At 36.8% G+C, this 18,456-nt stretch overlaps 1 protein-coding gene across 2 annotated transcripts; it reads left to right on the forward strand.

Moving 5' to 3' along the window:
* The first annotated feature begins 822 nt into the window (after nucleotides 1–822).
* LOC104883661 (probable starch synthase 4, chloroplastic/amyloplastic) lies at nucleotides 823–18,262 on the forward strand. 2 transcript variants are annotated; one of them, XM_010668209.4, is made up of 16 exons: nucleotides 825–1,207; nucleotides 2,250–2,574; nucleotides 6,288–6,369; nucleotides 6,466–7,534; nucleotides 7,627–7,678; nucleotides 10,504–10,626; nucleotides 10,737–10,812; nucleotides 11,059–11,243; nucleotides 11,316–11,510; nucleotides 11,589–11,660; nucleotides 12,310–12,519; nucleotides 13,551–13,676; nucleotides 15,744–15,893; nucleotides 17,160–17,221; nucleotides 17,317–17,392; nucleotides 17,556–18,262. In XM_010668209.4, exons 1-16 carry the CDS (start codon nucleotides 1,062–1,064, stop codon nucleotides 17,730–17,732), a joined length of 3,126 nt encoding a protein of 1,041 aa, XP_010666511.1. In that variant the 5' UTR covers nucleotides 825–1,061; the 3' UTR covers nucleotides 17,733–18,262. The 2 variants fall into 2 exon arrangements, with proteins under 2 accessions (XP_048490623.1, XP_010666511.1); XM_048634666.2 differs by lacking the exon at nucleotides 11,589–11,660 and having other exon boundaries at nucleotides 823–1,207.
* The last annotated feature ends 194 nt before the right edge of the window (nucleotides 18,263–18,456 follow it).

Below are 18,456 nucleotides of genomic sequence, written 5' to 3' on the forward strand. Positions count from 1 at the left end.
CCCAAAGGTGGGAAGAAAAGAATAAAGAGGATGAGATAATTAAGGTCTCAATGAAAGGTGGACATGGAAGCTAAATGACGTGCAAATGTGCAATGTAAGGGTCACTACAAACAATCTTACTCACACTATTCTTTCTAAAAAAATCTCTTTCTCTAAAAATATTCTCTCCTCATCCTTTCTAAGTTTTAGAGGAGAAAAACTTCATATAAGACCTAATTCACAAATTTTAATATGATAATCAATGGACGATAATTTTGACTCAAGCGAATTTCAATATGATGTATGTTGTTCATTTTTTTCGTCATTATGCATTGTCGAACGATTTTTATGTATCGATTTGCCTTATTTCGTGCAATCTACATGAAACAGAATAGACTGTTTCGTTCAATCTGCACAAAACAATCTATTATGTTCATGCAGATTGCACGAAACAATCTCTTCTGTTACGTGCAAATTGCACGAAACAATTAATTTTATACCTTCAATAATTTTCGCAGTTTTCTTCTAAATTGTAACTCACAATTTGTTGTTTGCTGTTTTGAAACCACGAGAATGGAGAAAGGAGGAAGAGAAATCGCTAAATTTGTTGTGTTGTTATAGAGAAACCACTTGAAAATAGAGGGAGAAAGTAGCCAGAAATTGATAGATGATGAATAGAGTTATGAGAGATATTTTAGGTATTCTACTAGACTGTGTTAGTAAAGCGAGGTTGCATTTAGCAACCATGATAAACATTAACCATTAACAATCAGATGATTTACGCTGAAAAGCCAAACAACCCATCTACAACCATCCACCTGTCTAGTGCACAAACAACCCCGTACCTCACGCACACATAATACATTTTGTGAGAGGAGATGCGAAAACTCAGGAGATCAAAAACATCTGGATTTTGGATTAGATAAAATCATAAAAGAAGTTAAAAAATTCTGCCGATGTTATTTCAAAAAGCAGGCGTTGTGGCGAAGAAACCGTTGCATGTCACTTTCGTATCTTCTTCTTCTTCGCTCTTTCGGTAGTCTCCTGTAATTTAGCAGAGTGTGAATGTGAGTTTTGCATCAATGGCGGCGAAGCTCCATACGTGTTTTTTAAGCCATGGATTGATCGGATTGAATTCTAAACACTCTAATTTGTGCTCTGCTGATTTCTCTCGTCATTCTCATCGATTGCCTCCTGCTTCTTGCAAGATTCGTCAGCGTAATGTGAGGTGCGCTTTTCTTTTACGTTGATTGGTCTGGAATGATGACTGATTCATTTTGTTGCAGTTTTTGGTTTAGAGTTGTGTTTTTCAGTTGTAATGATTGTGATGTTGATTAGGATGCTCGATTTCAGGTTTCTATTCAGTATTTTAGAGCTTGATCGTTGATTTTGTGTATTTTTGTACTTGTTTTGTGGTATTTTACAGACGGTGAACTGAAAAATGATGTGTTTTGCATGTTGTGGAAAGCGCAGGAGTAATTGATTGTTTGCGTTGTTATTTATTGAATCTGTTGCAGTTTTTGGTTGAGTATTGCTTTTTTTGAGTTCTAATGATTGTGATGATAATTAGGCTATTCGATTTCTGGCTTGAATTGATTATTTTAGAGCTTTTCTTGTTGATTTTGTGTACTCTTAGTACTCATTTTGAGGTGTTAAGGTTAGTGAACCAAGAAATTGTGCGTTTTGGATGTTATGAATGTGTTCTTGTTCAATATGAAACATCTATCTTTACTTGTTTGTGCTCAGAGTAGTGGGCTAAATTTCTTTAACCCAAAAATGATGAGAGTACAAATTTCTATGTACAGAACTCCTCAAATGATGAAAGCACTAACCGAGAAATCTCGTTACCATATATCTCCATTACAGAAATAACGGGAAGGCAACACTATTTCTAATAGTAATTACAGGAGTATAACACCACATAATTGGATTTTGGATGTGAGAGTAATTCTCTCACTCTTTATTGTTAAGTGCATCTCCTCAGTTCTATGGTGCAGACAGACACAGTTGAAAAAAAATGCCTTGTTGCATAATAGATAACATGGTTTATTGGATGGTGGTTATTATTCAAATGTCATCTTCATGTACTTTCTTAAAACGGTAAAAGAATGTTTTAAGGCGTATGATCACTTGTTTTATTGGAATTTGAAGTTTCTTATTAAAAAAGGTCGGCCTAGTTCAGCGACTTATATATCCAACTTTGGGTTCTAATCTTCACTTGTTGTCTGGATGCCCTACTTAATTTACAATATGTATTCTTTTTCTGCCAGTTCTCAACATAAAAGACGACAGGTAAAGAAATCCTCTCCGGAGAAGCTCCGCATAGATGCAAACTTGAAGCCAAATGGCGAAGATGCTGAATTTGGTAATGCTTCAATCAATGGTGTGTCAAGCTCTAAACAAGGGAGCATGCCCAAGAATGGTGTTGATAATAGTGTGGTGAATAAGCTGGACAATGAGAGTAATAGCTTATCCTTGTTAGATGACAAAGTTCTGATGTTGCCACCTCCACGTGACAACAGTTTAACCATAACTCAACTAGACAGCAGCAGTATGCAACACAACGATGATATCAATGCCGATCCTAAGTCTTTGGTAAGCTTAGTGTCATGCTGAGAAATTATCAATTAGCTATTATATAATAATTCTTGGTTTAGATTTCCTGATTTGATGGCTAAAATTTGAGAGAAGACCGATAAGTTCTTTCTCGACGGACGTTGTAGGGTGCATAAAGCACTAAAAGAGATGAATTTGTATCAGTATAGTCAGTGTATTTAAGTTTAATCTATTGTCAGTAAATACTTGGTTTATGGATGTTAATTTATCATCTCTATTATATAAGGGAAGGGGGAGGGTAGGGGGGAGGGGGGCACCAAACGTCCATGAAAAAACAATATCTCAACTTTACTAAAAAACAAAAAAATAAGCTAACTACTCTACGTGGGAACACTAACTTTCAAAATCAACATTAACAACTTAACTTTATTTCCTTAAAAAAGTCTCTAATTTAATGGCACAACTCTCTCTCTCCATAATTAATTATTACACACAACTTCATAGATTATAATTTTTTTTTTTGGTAAAAACATCCTAAAGAAACTATCAGTTCTTCCTCTTCCCTTCCTATGCAGATGTTTACATGCTTTGGCATGCATCGCGTGCATATACGGCTAGTTTCATGTACCAGCTGGTATCAAGTTTAATAAACAATAGGAGAGGTTGGAGAAGTAGAGGGAAGGATGAGGAATCTTTCTTCCTATTTTGCTATTTTCTAGGATGTATAAATAAGGTTTCTAGGCAACCACAAGACTCGAAGCTCTTTCCATGTCCTTCTCAATTATCTACGTCATAAAAGTGGGACGTTGTGCCAGACTATCTACGTTCTTGGGTAATGACGCGAGACGTTATAGGCCCAGTAAAATCATAACACAATGAATTATGTCTCTTATTGAATACTCTTACATATAGGCATGTCAAAATACTTTCCTTCATGTAATATAACTCATGTTACTTGCTTTGGATATGCTACTGCTCCCAGCTATTGTACATTATTTCTGAAACATCACATGGGCTTTCATGGGCATCAACCATCCTATATGATGATCAAATTTGATGGCTTTTTTATATAAAGTGCTGGTTGATTATCAGAGGGATCATTTTAGCTGTGGTGTTATCGCGCCTAGCTTACAATCTTACAGGGATTTGACTAGGGATGGTGATGAAAACTTACCCCCTAGCATTCTATTAGGGAGATAGACTCTGTATCTATGGACACCCGTGGGCCGTGGCTATTAATCTCTCTTAACTGCATCTCTTCTTAGACTTTGTGTCATCTTGCATATTATTGGTCTTAATCAGAAGTATAATATGTTTCATATTACGACCATTCCTTTCTGTGTCAGCGTTAAAGAAAAAAAAGCTGGTATATGAAGGTGCACAAGCATAGGCTCCCTTAGCAACATTTTGAATGATTTTGTAGTTTCATGTGCTAATTTTTCATCTACCTACTTTATCTAAGAAACATTTTGCAGGCGCATTTTGCTTTTTTTTTTTAGGAAACAATCTCTTTAAAGCACCCCTTTCTTTGTCATATTGGCCTTTGTTGGATGATTGAGATCAATCTCACTTCTGTTTTACTCTTGTTAGAGGTAAGGTTGTGTGGGATTTCTATCGGAAGTTTGTGTTTATGCATTCTTCCATTCCTTTTGAATTCATGGAATTAGACACATGAATTTTTTGATTTTCCTGTCAAGTACTTCCTGGTGTCAAGAGTGCCACATAGGTTGCACTTTCTTGTTCTGCAATTGTGGCCCCTTGTTGTGCAATATGGGTGAAAGTACGTTCAAAGGTGGTTTCAGTGGAGATATAGACTTAGTGTCGCTACTGTTTGTGTGCTTGATATGGAAGTTGCTTGTTGTACTCAACCCTAAGCATTTGGTTTGCCCTATTGGAACAGTTTTCGACTTTGGCAATTTCACCGGTACACTTCAGACCGATGGATTTAAATATATTGGAATTTTGGCCGAACCGACCGTGATAAGACCATTTCGCTGACATTTACTTTATTTCCCGTATCGAGATGCTACTTTTCAGATTTTCTTCGAGAGATTCCCACTACCCACTGCTCCCTACACCTCTTCCCAATAATAGCATAAGCAAACATAATAGAATAGATAGAGAGAAGAAGAGGCAAGCAAACAACAATCAATAAATCTGGTGATTTTAAGCGAAAAAATGCTATTTTAGTTATTTTCTTATAATATACAGCATTGTTACATGGAACGCAAAACATTCCGAAACGTGGTACGGAAACGGGAACACGGAATGCAGCCACGTTCCAGGACGCGTCCCCTGGAACGTGGAACGTGGAACGTGGCCACATACCACGTTCCCGGTATCAATATGACTAGAAGAAGGATGAGGGATTTTGAACGGTTTGGATGTAATAGTAGATGTGTTGACAGATGGGATATGACCGGAAGAACCAGTGGGGGTTTTGAGCGTTTTTGATGTAATAGTAGATGTATTGAGAGGCGGGATATGAATGGAGGAAGTAAGAGGGACTTTGAGCTGTTTTGATGTAACAGTAGATGAACCAAGAGGTGAGATATGACCAGAAGAAAGATGAGGGATTTAGACTGGTTTTGATGTAATACAAGGTGGGTTTTTCCATATAGCTAATGGTTTGCTAGTTAGTTGCACTTTCTGTATTCAAACATGGAGACATAACCTTTGTTGTGGTGACACTTGATGGGTAAAATGGTCCAAATCTAACATTAGAAGGAGCCTCATGTGGCTGTGATTGGAGGATTTATTTTTTGTTTCGTTGTGATGCATTTTCGGTCGAAGGAGAGCTTTGTGCAGCAGCACCTGCACCTGGTGACGGCGAAGATAATGAACTGGGTTGGTCATCTGCATGTACAGCGAGGGACGTACATGCAGATGACCAGCCGACTTCATTGTCTTCGCCGTCACCAGGTGCTGCGGCTGCACAAAGCTCTCTTTCGACAGAAAATGCATCACAACCAAACAAATAACAAATCCTCCAATCACAGCCACATGAGGCTCCTTCTAATGTTAGATTTGGACCATTTTGCCCATCAAGTGTCACCACAACAAAGGTTATGTCTCCATGTTTAAATACAGAAAGTGCAACAACTGGCAAGCCATTAGCTATATGGAAAAACCCACCTTGTATTACATCAAAACCAGTCAAAATCCCTCATCTTTCTTCTGGTCATATCTCACCTCTTGGTTCATCTACTGTTACATCAAAACAGCTCAAAGTCCCTCTTACTTCCTTCGTTCATATCCCGCCTCTCAATACATCTACTATTACATCAAAACCGCTCAAAACCCCCACTGGTTCTTCCGGTCATATCCCATCTGTTAACACATCTACTATTACATCCAAACCGCTCAAAATATCTCATCCTTCTTCTAGTCATATAACAATATGATCAACCAGGTGATAGTTTTTTTTAACTAAATATTGAAAATTTACATTTTATTATTGTACTGTTATAATATTGTGGTATAATCATGTATACTCCTAAAAAACATCTAACAAGGACTATAAACTGTGACGCGTTCTCGTTGAATATATTTGTTCAGTTCCTATAAAACCACAACCGTCTCGCGACCATGATAGAAATTGTATTTTCGAACCACGACATACACTAAGTATAATTTTTCAGTATTTTATACGTTGATAAGAAATTTCTCAAAGCTACCAATAATAAATTGTCCTTTCTTGCTTCATTTTAAAATAATGGTATGGTGACCATATCTTTTTTTCTGATTTCCAGTCCTTGAACTTAGTTGGTGCAAAGCAGCTATCATCTATTCAATTGAAGGATTTGATCAACATGATACGAAGTGCCGAGAAAAGTAGGCAGGCTATTGATGTAGAACTTCTTAACACTCTTATTTGATGTTATCTATGAATAGTTGCTTACTAATTCTGGGTTTTTGGCCATGTGTTAGATGTTCTCCTCCTCAATCAAGCTCGAGTTCGAGCACTTGAAGATTTAGAAAAGATTCTCCAGGAGAAGGAGGCGCTGCAAGGAGACATTGATGCCTTGGAGTTGAAACTGACAGAAACTGATGCACGAATCAAAATTGCAACCCAGGAGAAGATACATGTTGAGCTCCTTCAGGATGAGTTGGAGAAGATGAGGAAGGAAGTCTCTAAGAGGAGTGATGCTGAAGAAGTACATGATATTTCTTACAATAAAGATCATAAATCATTGAACAGTGATTTTTATAGTCTCAGCAATGAGCTTAGTGCACTTAAGGCAGAGAATGCATCCTTAAAGGATGATATAGAAGCTCTTAGAGCTGAACTTAGCAATGTCAGCATAACAGATGGACGAGTAACTTTACTGGAAAAAGAGCGTATGTATTTGGAGTCCACTGTAAAGGATTTGGAGTTGAAACTTGAAGCATCTCAGGAGGATGTAAAAAAACTTTCTATGCTTGAATATGAATACAATAGTTTGTGTGAGAAAGTACATAATTTGCAAGCATTGCTTGATAACGCAACCAAGCAAGCTGAACACGCCGTAGTAGTCTTGCAGCAAAATCAGGAGCTTCGTAAGAAGGTTGAGAGGTTGGAAGAATCTTATGCTGAAGGAAATGTTTATAAGCTATCATCAGAGAAGATGCAACAATACAATGAACTAATGCAGCAAAAGGTAAAGTTATTGGAGGAGCGCCTTGAAAGGTCTGATGAAGAGATAAACTCCTATGTTGACATTTACCAAGAATCAATGAAGGAATTCCAAGACACGCTTAATAATCTGAAACAAGGAAATGAGGAGAAAGTTGTTGACGGACCTGTCTATGATATGCCTTGGGAATTTTGGAGTCAAATGCTGCTAATGGTAGATGGTTGGTTGCTTGAGAAAAAATTATCATCAAATGATGCAAAACTATTGAGAGAAATGGTGTGGAAAAGAGAAAGTTGTATTTGTGATGCATACTTGGAATGTGAAGAAAAGACTGAACGTGAAATGTTGGCTAAATTTTTGAGTCTGACTTCTGCATCTACACGGTATGCTTCCTAGTGTACTTAAAACACGTGTGCCATGTTTTGGAATTCAATGTCTCCAACTCCATCTATCTCAAGATATTTGTTATACTCAGGTCTGCTTTACATGTTATTCACATTGCAGCAGAGATGGCACCAGTTGCAAAGGTAAGTTGACTGCTATATTCGGTAGAAGCGTTGTTTTCTTCTATATTTGTGTGTTTATATATGTGAGTATAAAATTGCGATCAAAGTCTTTAGAGTTCCAAAGTCCAAAAACAAATGGTAGAAGTAGAAGAAGAGGGAGTACGTTACTTATTACAATTTTGAGATAATAAAGTCTTAAGCTTTTTATCTTTTATGTTTGGTAGATAGTAGATATATTTTCCATCTTGCACCTTGTTAAATATTTATTTCTACACCCAGACTTAAAGAGAAAAGTTTGCAATAACTTGATTATTATAGGATTGATCCTACATTCAAAAAGTTGTGCATAATTGTGTATTTTGCTTAGTTAAGATCAAGCGTTCAACATGTTCTTCAAATATTGTCTTCATGTTCATTGATGCAGAAGTCCTTAAATTGTACTTGAATATCACAATTTAAATTCTAGAAGCATATTTTGCAATAGGGAAATAAGAGCCATTAGAATCCTCGTTCACTGGCTTGTTTCGTAATGTGTACAACCAAAGTATCATAGGACATAGAGGGGATATCATTGAACCACCTTTACTTGGGGATCTATTATTTTTCCACTTTAGCACCTTAAATTGCTAATTACATAATTTTTTTCTATGAAACCAATGTACCAATCATGTATTAGTATGAACTCAAGTCCAGCACTTAGAGAAATTTCATCAAAGTATCTAATTTTAGAAATCTTATGTAGATGAAACGTGGTAGGAAAAATGTAAAAAGAGACGATATTGTTACATATAATGAGAAAGATATTGGGCCAAGGAGAATTGGCAAAAGTACGATGATCAAAGTAATCCTTCCAATCCAAATAGCTTTGTGTTACGACCCTGGCCCCTTGGAAGTAGGGGATTCAAAAGTATAACACAACTAAAATGTATGTTTCAATATCTAGTAATCATCATCATGATCCTAGACGAAGGAGACTCCATTATCCTAATCAGATGGAGGAGCTTCATGGGGAGATTAGGATCGCTGATATGGGTCGCGCCCAAAGGTTAGAGTTCTAATTATTGAGAAGAGACAAAGGACTTCATTGTTCTTCTGTTTGACATAGGCACTGAAAGAACTAAAACATGACTCTCTCCATATTGCAAAAATTGAATATCCTATGTTTTGATAATCTGCACTTGGAAGTAAAAATGTAAGTACCTTGCATTTGGTTTTAAAGTTTAAAGCTTAAAAATTGAATATCCTATGTTTTGATAATCTGCACCTGCATTGTGTTAGTTCTAGTAGCAATAGGGGCCAGTTTAAAGTTTAGGATCCAATATGGGGTCGTAGGGGTAAAATTGGCTAGTTGATTACCGGATTGGGTATTGAAGTCTCGTATTTGGTGCTGCATAGTGTTGTAATCAAATCTGTGTAATTGTTTTTAAAGGTCTTTTTGCATGTAGCCCTTAGGACCATGTATGAACATTATATTTATTTCCTAAAATAGTATTTATTCTTGTAAACGCAACACTTTCCCATTTGAAGAATGTCATATCTGTTCTAACATCACTTAATATGGAAACTTCTGAGTGATGCAATTCCATATTTGCCCTTATGTTATCTCCAAACACCCACAACTAATTCCTAAATCATACCAGTTATAACATAACAAATTCATCACTTTTCATCCTTCCAGCAAACTCATCCAGCTCAATCGCAAGTCCTACCCCTCCCCAACCGCTTACATGAGCCCTAGTCACACAATGACCTTGAACCAAAGTTAATTGGGCTATTCATTTTAACTCGAGAGTCGAGGTGTTGAATCTTTGACACTTGGAGTCTTGGACACTTCATATTGGGTAAAGTCACATAACTTCATTTATAATATAGCAGAGTCATGATAAACTCGTGTTCAATACGAATACTCGTGGCCAAGTAACATAACCAACGAATCATTGGGTTGATCACCACCATCAAGTCGTTATTCCTATCACTGTCACAATCAGGAGCCTGACCCCATTGTTTATCACACCACCGTCACCATCACTAATCCCAAAGACAAAGAGAAGAGATAAAGAGATAAGGAGAAAAAGGAAGAAGCCACCATTAATTTCGACATGCAAGAACCGATTTCGCCTTCACCACCATTATTTAAACCCACAACCATGTATGATCCTCCACTACCGACAAGCGGAGAGAGAGAAAGAGAGAGAGAGAGAGAGAGGTGGGGAGATATATGTAATTAGAGTGTTGATTTACTGTGCCAGTAAGAAAGACGAAGGAGGAGGAGGATGTAGACACAATGGTGTGAAGTGGAGGGAAGAGACAATGAGGGAAGGAAATTAAGAGTTCTTGATGCGACCAAGATTAAGGAGGTGGCTAAAGGAATCGAGGAACTGAAGGGGACGTTCTCGGGGAACATAGTGGAGGTGGGAAGATAGAAGTTGGGGTGAAGCTGACTCAGGAGGGGTCATTAGGTGGTGGACTGTTAGTGGATGGGTGGTCTGGAAGGAGATCAGAAGGTAAGGTTGGTGCTGGTTAATATCTGGCGACATATTGAGCGGAGGTAAGAGGGGCTGAGGTTAAATAAATAACTTGATAATTAGATGGTATGTTTACCCCTTCACCGTTTCTCTTTCCTTTGCCTTAAAATTATGTGCAATTCCTTTGGTTGCAACCAAAATGAAATGGTGGAAGTATCAATTTAGGAATTTATGACATAATCTCACGGCAATTGATGTCATCAATGCTGATTTACTGGTTTGGGCTTCATAAGAATAGCCTTCAGGGCTATGTATTACATCTGCCTTCTTTTTGTCCTTTTATATCTTTGAATCTTAATGTTTCTTTCTTGTGCTTTGAAGGTTGGAGGTCTAGGAGACGTGGTGACTGGTCTCAGTAAAGCACTTCAGAAAAAAGGACACCTGGTGGAAATTGTTCTTCCAAAATATGATTGTATGCAATATGATCTTATTCAAAACTTACGGGTACACTAACTATTGTTGTCTGTTCATTATGGTCGAATGTTACCTTCTTTTAGGGTGTAGCCTCAGATATATTACTTTTTGTATGTTTCATGACCTAGTTGTTCGTGCAGGCTTTGGACGTGGAAGTAGAGTCGTATTTTGATGGACAGCTATACAAGAACAAGATCTGGATTGGCACAGTTGAAGGTGAAGCATTTTATAAGCTCGTGTAGGCTACCTTATACGTCTCGAACAGTTACCACTTGTCAAAGTGGCAATTCTAGAAATCTGTTAATTTATATAAACAAAATAGTTGATGAGAATACATATCTGGACATTTAAGTTGTATTTTTTTTCTTTTCCTTCTTGACAGGCAACATATCTACTGTGCGGTAAAATTAGTGCAAGATTTGGATAACCTATTATTACTCATAACTTTTAAAATATCTGCAGGCCTTCCTGTCTACTTCATTGAGCCATATCACCCAGATAAATTTTTCTGGAGGGGACAACATTATGGGGAGAATGATGACTTCAAGCGATTCTCATTTTTTAGTCGTGCAGCACTTGAATTGCTTCTTCAAGCTGGGAAGAAACCGGACATAATACATTGTCATGATTGGCAGACAGCTTTTGTTGTATGTGCACAACTTCAGGTTCTACAGTCTTATTTATTTGATGACAAATTTAATTGAATTACCATTGTATAGGCACCATTGTACTGGGATCTTTACGCACCAAAAGGACTAAATTCAGCAAGGATTTGTTTCACATGCCACAACTTTGAGTATCAAGGCACTGCTCCAGCTTCAGAACTGGCTTCGTGTGGTCTTGATGTTTACCAGCTCAATAGGACAGACAGGATGCAAGACAATTCTGCTGATGATAGGATTAATCCCGTCAAGGTAGAACAAAATATCATGTGTAACCAGCTAAACTTTTGCCTACCTATAGATGTTTACTGATATATTCTAGTATTTTAGGGTGCAGTTGTGTTCTCCAACATTGTCACAACAGTGTCACCCACTTACGCGCAGGAGGTTCGGACCCCTGAGGTATGAATGTGATCATATAGGAAGATGTTATCATACCACATCATTTTTCGAGCTTTAATCAACCCGGGGGGGGGGGGGGAACGTAGTTTTTGTGTTTCCCGTGAATTTACAGGAATAAAAGGATCCCCCTATCTTAAAAAGAATCAGATTTTTAGCTAAGACTGTAGAGCTGTAGGTTACATTGCGTTTGATGGAGGAAGATCTTTCAACATTTCTTCTCTATTCGAATATATTATGAGCCATAGGGCTGAAACTAGTAATGCGCATTGATGCAAAACCTTGATCATTTCTTTAAACTCTGGAAATCTCACTTTTTGATGAGAACTATGATATGATGCTAGTTTCACTACTGGTGCCTGTGATTTGTGACTTGTGTGTTATTTCACCTTTTGGGAGGAGGAGAATCTTGTGATTTTCAAAACTAGTGGTTGATCTGGGAACTGATCAGCTTCATAGTCTAGCCACGTGATTGTTAGAACATAAAATCTAAACTATCCTGTACAAAAAAAATAGAAAATGTTAATAATGACCTAAAATCTTAATCTCAAGACCTGTGTTTTGTTCCATATACCAATTTGCAAGTCCTGGCATACATAGTTCATGTTGGATTGTTGTGAAGTTGTGCTCACCGCTTTTTCAAATTTTACAGGGTGGAAAAGGCCTGCACACAACACTTAATAGTCACTCCAAAAAGTTCATAGGAATCCTTAATGGAATTGATACTGATACATGGAATCCGGCTACTGATTCACGTATTGAAGTGCAATATAATGCAAGTGATCTTCAGGGAAAAATGGCAAATAAGCAAGCTCTACGAAGGCTTCTTGGACTACGTCTTTCAGACTCTATGCAGCCATTGGTTAGTTATTAACTAAAGTGCTTAGGGAACATTAAAAGGCTGCATATTTGGTCATGCAATATGCTTTAGTTATTTATCCCTTTATTTGCATCTTATACACTTTAATAAATATTATCTTTTGTTGTGGTGCTATATGATAATTAATTAACATTCTTATTTTGTGAAGCTATCATAATTAGTAATAATGCTTCTTTGGTATCTCAGCATTAATGAATGTGTTTTATCGTAGTTTGACAAAAATTCCTCAGTTGAAAACTACAAGAGTTTGTTATTTACATTTGATGATTGAACGATGTAACATTTTCTTTACCTTTAATATTCATGATGATACAAACTTGGACTAATTGTGGTGTTACATAAGTCTTAGAGGAAGGTATAAAAGAAAGATAATTGTTTAAAACTTTTTTTTAGGTCTATTATTAAGTGTATATTATGTTATTAGTTGCTCATAGCCTCATACAAATCTGATCGTCTTTAGAAGTATGTATTCAGCTAATTTTCTTCAGGTTTCAGCTTATCTCTAAATATGGCTTATTGTTTGCTAATTGTTGACATATTCATTCTCTGAGTTGGAAAGAGAGATAATCTTGGCACCTCTGAATGCCATGGTCGTGTGGGAGTCTACTTAGCTCCGACTCTTTCTTCCTTTTTGTTTCCTGTTCTCCGTCCTCTACCCTGATTTTCTTCTCCTTTCCTTTTTCTTCTATTTATTCTTCTATACACCGGGTTTTTGGTATATTAGCCAACTTGGCCACCTCCATACCCAATGCATCTTCCATAATTTCTTTAATATTGCTTTACGTCATCTGTATCAATTATATTACAAATGATTACATATTATATTCGCTGTACTCAATTACATTTTCGAGACCAGATGCTCATCTAGTAGGATGAACCCAAGTGATTGAACAATGAATACGTAAATTCGTAGTACTGAGGCATTAACTTCAATTTCTGCCATTATGCTATATTCACTTCAGCCTTTCAGTAGTTATTTGTTACAACGATTGACTTCATTGCTGACTGAACAGGTTGGTTGCATTACAAGGCTGGTTCCGCAGAAGGGAGTACACTTAATAAGACATGCTATATATCGGACAATAGAGCTTGGAGGGCAATTTGTTCTTCTTGGTTCCAGTCCTGTCCATCATATTCAGGTAGTTTCAGTGATGATGGGTGAGAAGTTGTTCTGTACTCTTGTTTTATGTGAAAAGCTATGGTTACTGAGGCATATGAAGCTAAAGTTTGTTAACACAACACGGTCTATAAGCTGTGAATTCCCATCATAAAATACCTGCTTTTGTTCTAGTTCTGAGGTTGAAATGCTGAAGTGTGTCCATTTAGTCATCATAGAAAAAGCAGCCATTTGTCTTAAGCCAGTTCAATTTGAATATTCTTATGTCTGCCAATGTCTGATTTCTCTCAAGAGGTGGCTTTATGGTTTCAATGTACATCAAGTCATCAAGAACATTGTCATGCCACCAAAACGCTCCCGCCTGAGGCAGGATGAAGAGTTGAAAGTGGACAGCCTTACACTTCCGATGCCTCTAAAAGACATTCTTTGGTCTTGGTAATGAAACCCAGTTCAATGCTGCCATATTAATTTTAATGTAGAAGGTTGTTGTCATTAGATGTTTCTGTAAACAGAACTGTTGCTACTCACAAGATATAAGTAATGCACATCAATTACCTAATTTGCGATACGAGAATGGTTGGTAACGTGATAAGGTACTTAGTTTTGTAAATTGTCCGAAACTATACCACTAGCTTGTACAGATTTGCCATTTTCAGAAGTGATTCAATTTCAGGATGGTGGGGTTAGTCTCACTTGGATCGCGATTCACAGATGTGTGTTGTGAATTAGGACACTGATGCAGACACTTGATGAATGATTGCCATTCTGAAATCAAAGAACAGTCAGTCAATCTATTGGTTCCATCAGATATGAACAGTAGGGTTTGGAAGTTATATGGACTTCGTAAAATCTTGGATTGAAGTTGGAATTGGTAAAAAAGTGAATAGATAGAATCTTCGAGTTATACCAGGGAGAATAAGTCAAGTGATTATTAGGAATGACAGGCACCTGGTTACTTTTTTTTGTTTCTATCCTTTTTTTACCAGGACAGACACTCAATTATGTGATTGAGTTAGATCAGGGTTACCTAATTCGCCCCTACCCCCCACGAATCATGTTTCGATTCGTCCGTTCCGAAACGCGATTCGTTTGCGCACCAAATCGGTGGGGAACGCGACTTAGATCGACAAAACTGGCGTTCCAAATGGTGGGTAGAGATTTCGAAATTTAGGGTATGAATAAACCCTAATTTTGTTAATGGAAGGGGAAATATAACAAATTTTGTGCTGTAATTATGGGGCTTTTGATAGGAATTTGAAATCGAGTGGATTGAAGTGTTTTTGAAGCAACCCAAATACACAATACATTCTAGGTTTCAATTTCGAAAATCCCAAATTCTCTCTTAACTCACCTGCGAAAAGTGCGAAGTTCTGGGATTCTTCATCGCGTCGCCGCCTCTTTGCCCGCCGGTCACCGGTCTTCTCGGTGGTCGTTTTATTCTCCTTCGCAATTCAAAATTTCGAAGCAACTCAGCTTTTTCTTCTCTCTCATCTTCATCTTTTGGTAAATGGTACTGTACTCTGGTTTACGTTTTTGTTTTGAACGTGGGGAAGGGGAAGGGGAAGGGTTAAAAACTTTAAATGACACGTGAAAGTGAAAGTACAGGCTTACAGCTGTCCAACAGATTATTTTTTTAAAAAAAATATGAAGTTGTATGACTTGTATTCTTTGCACTACTTTTGTACGTCTTTCTCTGAATTATGTTTTTTTTTTCTTTTCTCTCTCTTTTCTCTTTCTTTTTACTAAATCAAATTATTTATATATATATATATATATATATATATATATATTGATTTTAATTTTTATCATATAATTAGTGCGTATTATGTTCCATCGAATTATGTTCCTAAAATCCGTTCCGAAAAAATTCCCCATTGCGATCCAAATTCTTTCCACTAGCGAATCGCGTTCCCGTTCCGCGATCCAAGGCGATCCGCGAATTAGGTAACCCTGAGTTAGATCATGTTAATGTTCTTGTAACTGCAGATCACTGTCAATTATCCATGATATAGATCAGATATATTTCTTTCTAAGTTTTGCTTGTCTAATTTCACTAGTTTAAACATCTTGTTGCCCTTTTTCTATGCAGAGAGAATTTGAAGGCATTGCCAACCAGTTTCAGAATCATGATAATGCTCGGTTGATACTGAAGTATGATGAGTCACTATCTCGATCTATCTATGCAGCATCTGATATATTCATCATCCCCTCTATATTCGAGCCATGTGGGCTCACACAGGTAAGTTTGAATCTAAGTGATGCATTCTTTCTCAGTAACTACTATCCAAAAGCTGCTTTCCACACTGGCCTGCTTCCTCCGCAAATTTTCTGATATGTGCTTCACCAAGGGGAGAGCATAAGGTGAAAGGATATGTCAATTGTCAAGTTAGAGGTATTAGATATGAATGTAGTAGTTAGGACAGTAGGAGTCTAATTAAGACTAAAATATATATACTAGACCACAAGAAAACATTGATTTATATGGGGTTATTGCTGTGAGAGAAGTTCTCTCAAATACAAGGTTTTTCCTGAAAATTACCGAGACTTTTTGGGAGGTCATCAAATCCCACATAATTCGTTTTTGTTTCCGAAGTTGAGCCTTAAAAATATATCCGTCAATTTCTAGATTGATTTCTGCTTGAATTGTTCCCACAGAAATATCCTTTGTTTTTGGCTTTTCTTTCAAATCAATATAAAGTACCCAATTTAGTCTACTTTTAGGAAATTATTATTTAATTATAAATCGGAAAGTTTCTAGAAACTATGTTGAATTTATTTTATTGTCCGCATCTTTGTGAGGATTGAGAATGTTTAGGTGTGACTAGATTCTGCAAAAGTTCCATACTTAGTATTGCAGAACGATAAAGACGAAGATGATGCTCTATAACCTTAGATTTAAATTGCCATCATATTGCCGAAATTGAAATTTAAATGCCGTTCTGAATGTTTTTTGAAGTTCAGGAAATAGTTATCCATATATTGGAGTCATATTTGTTTAGGGTGTTCACTTCAACTTATTTTTCTCGAACTTATTCTCTTTTTTTCTGGAATTTTCTGAATTCTTTTGAATTTTCCTAACCTATCATATTTTTTCTCAACTTTTCAAAACTACTCTCTACTTTTTGTTAACTTTTGCTTATATATTCTGAACTTCTCTTATTTTTTCTATACTTTCTAGAACTTTATTGTTATTTTTTCAAAAAAATTTCTACACACAAGTTAAAATAAGCTGAACACAATAGACCCTTATTTCTGCGATTTATTCCGTTGTCGCTCGACTTTGTTCAAATATTGCTATTCGGTTGTCCTAGGAAAAAAATTGCATATATCTATATCAACTAAACCTTTTCATCTCCTCATAACTTGTTTTCTACCATTTTTCTCGCTCTATCCACTATTAAATTCTTTTATTCAGATTAACAGTCTCACATCCTTGCCTGCGTTTTGATGTAATCGGGAATGATAATCAGTGAGATAAATCTGATTGTCATTTATTGCCTTGCAGATGATAGCAATGAGATATGGTGCCATACCTATTGTGAGAAAGACTGGTGGCTTAAATGACAGGTTGCTTTTTGTTGCTTTAGAAATTGATTTGTTGGTCTTAGGTTAAATTTTTGATACACTTCACTTATTAGTCTTTTTCTATTGTAAACCTATAGTGTTTTTGACGTCGATGATGACACAATACCGCCTCAGTTCCGGAATGGATTTACATTCTTGTCACCTGATGAACAGGTTAGTCGGACTGGCAATACCGGGTTTCTTTGCTTGTGGATACTAGTATGTTTGTGGATAATAGCACATCTTCATATGAAGAGTTGTTAGGTTTGGAAACATGACACACTCTTGAGTTTTGATATCACCTTTTTGTTTCTTGGATCGGGAAAATCCTTTGCAGGGTTTCAACAGTGCGTTGGACCGCGCAATACAGTACTACAAAAATGATAGGGAGAGTTGGGAACAGCTCGTCCAAAAGGTTATGAGTATAGATTTTAGCTGGGATTCTTCATCTGGTCAGTATGAGGAACTTTATGCTAAGTCAGTGGCTAGAGCAAGAGCTGCAAAACGTGCTTAATTTCTTTAATCACAGTACCTGTACTACTGGGTACTAGTCTGGAGGAGCACTGTTATCATGCAAGGCATTCAATGATAACTACTACATACAAGGGCCGGTCATGCTGACTTGTTAAGGTCGAGGTCACATCCCTTTTGGTCATACTCATTACAGAGTATATGCTGGTTAGCATAGGTTTGAAGTACTCAAGAGTGATCTTTGACATGAATTCATTACAGTTCAACAGATTGTGGGTCATTAGTCAGCTGGGTCAAGCAACAATTCGTTATCATCAAAAAGGTTGTCTTCTTTATGTACGATACTCTCAGGTGATTGCTGCCTTATATGCTGAACGGAGGAAAAAATGCTTGTACTGTATCTGTACAGATTTGTACTTATATTTGTAGAATAGAGGTTCTGCATTTTGTTTCAGGAGGCAGGCAAGTATATCTTGTATAGCACAGCCACATTGTATATATAAATACTCTTACATAACAGGAAAGAACTGGAGTTGATGCTTATTGAATATTGTGTGCTCAATATTTCTTTTACATGATAGTGTCATGAAAAGCCAAGAAGTAACGCTTGCCTCGGGAAAAAAAAAAGTAAGAAATTGTTCCTTCATACAATCAATAACTTTGTAGGTTTTGAAAGAGAAATTTGTCATCTCGATGGATGAAAGTAATAGTGAAAAAATAAGTACCTGTCAAGATAAATTTTTTTACTTTGACCCAGAGAATGTATT

The sequence above is a fragment of the Beta vulgaris genome, chromosome 8 (assembly GCF_026745355.1).
Source record: "Beta vulgaris subsp. vulgaris cultivar EL10 chromosome 8, EL10.2, whole genome shotgun sequence".
Classification (NCBI taxonomy): domain Eukaryota; kingdom Viridiplantae; phylum Streptophyta; class Magnoliopsida; order Caryophyllales; family Amaranthaceae; genus Beta; species Beta vulgaris.

Excerpts from the sequence above, each read along its gene's own strand:
- LOC104883661 (XM_010668209.4), top strand. The coding sequence starts at position 1,062 with ATGGCGGCGAAGCTCCATACGTGTTTTTTAAGCCATGGATTGATCGGA. Across the intron at positions 11,661-12,309 it reads AGGAGGTTCGGACCCCTGAG|GGTGGAAAAGGCCTGCACAC; the intron begins GTATGAATGTGA and ends CAAATTTTACAG. Across the intron at positions 17,222-17,316 it reads ACTGGTGGCTTAAATGACAG|TGTTTTTGACGTCGATGATG; the intron begins GTTGCTTTTTGT and ends GTAAACCTATAG.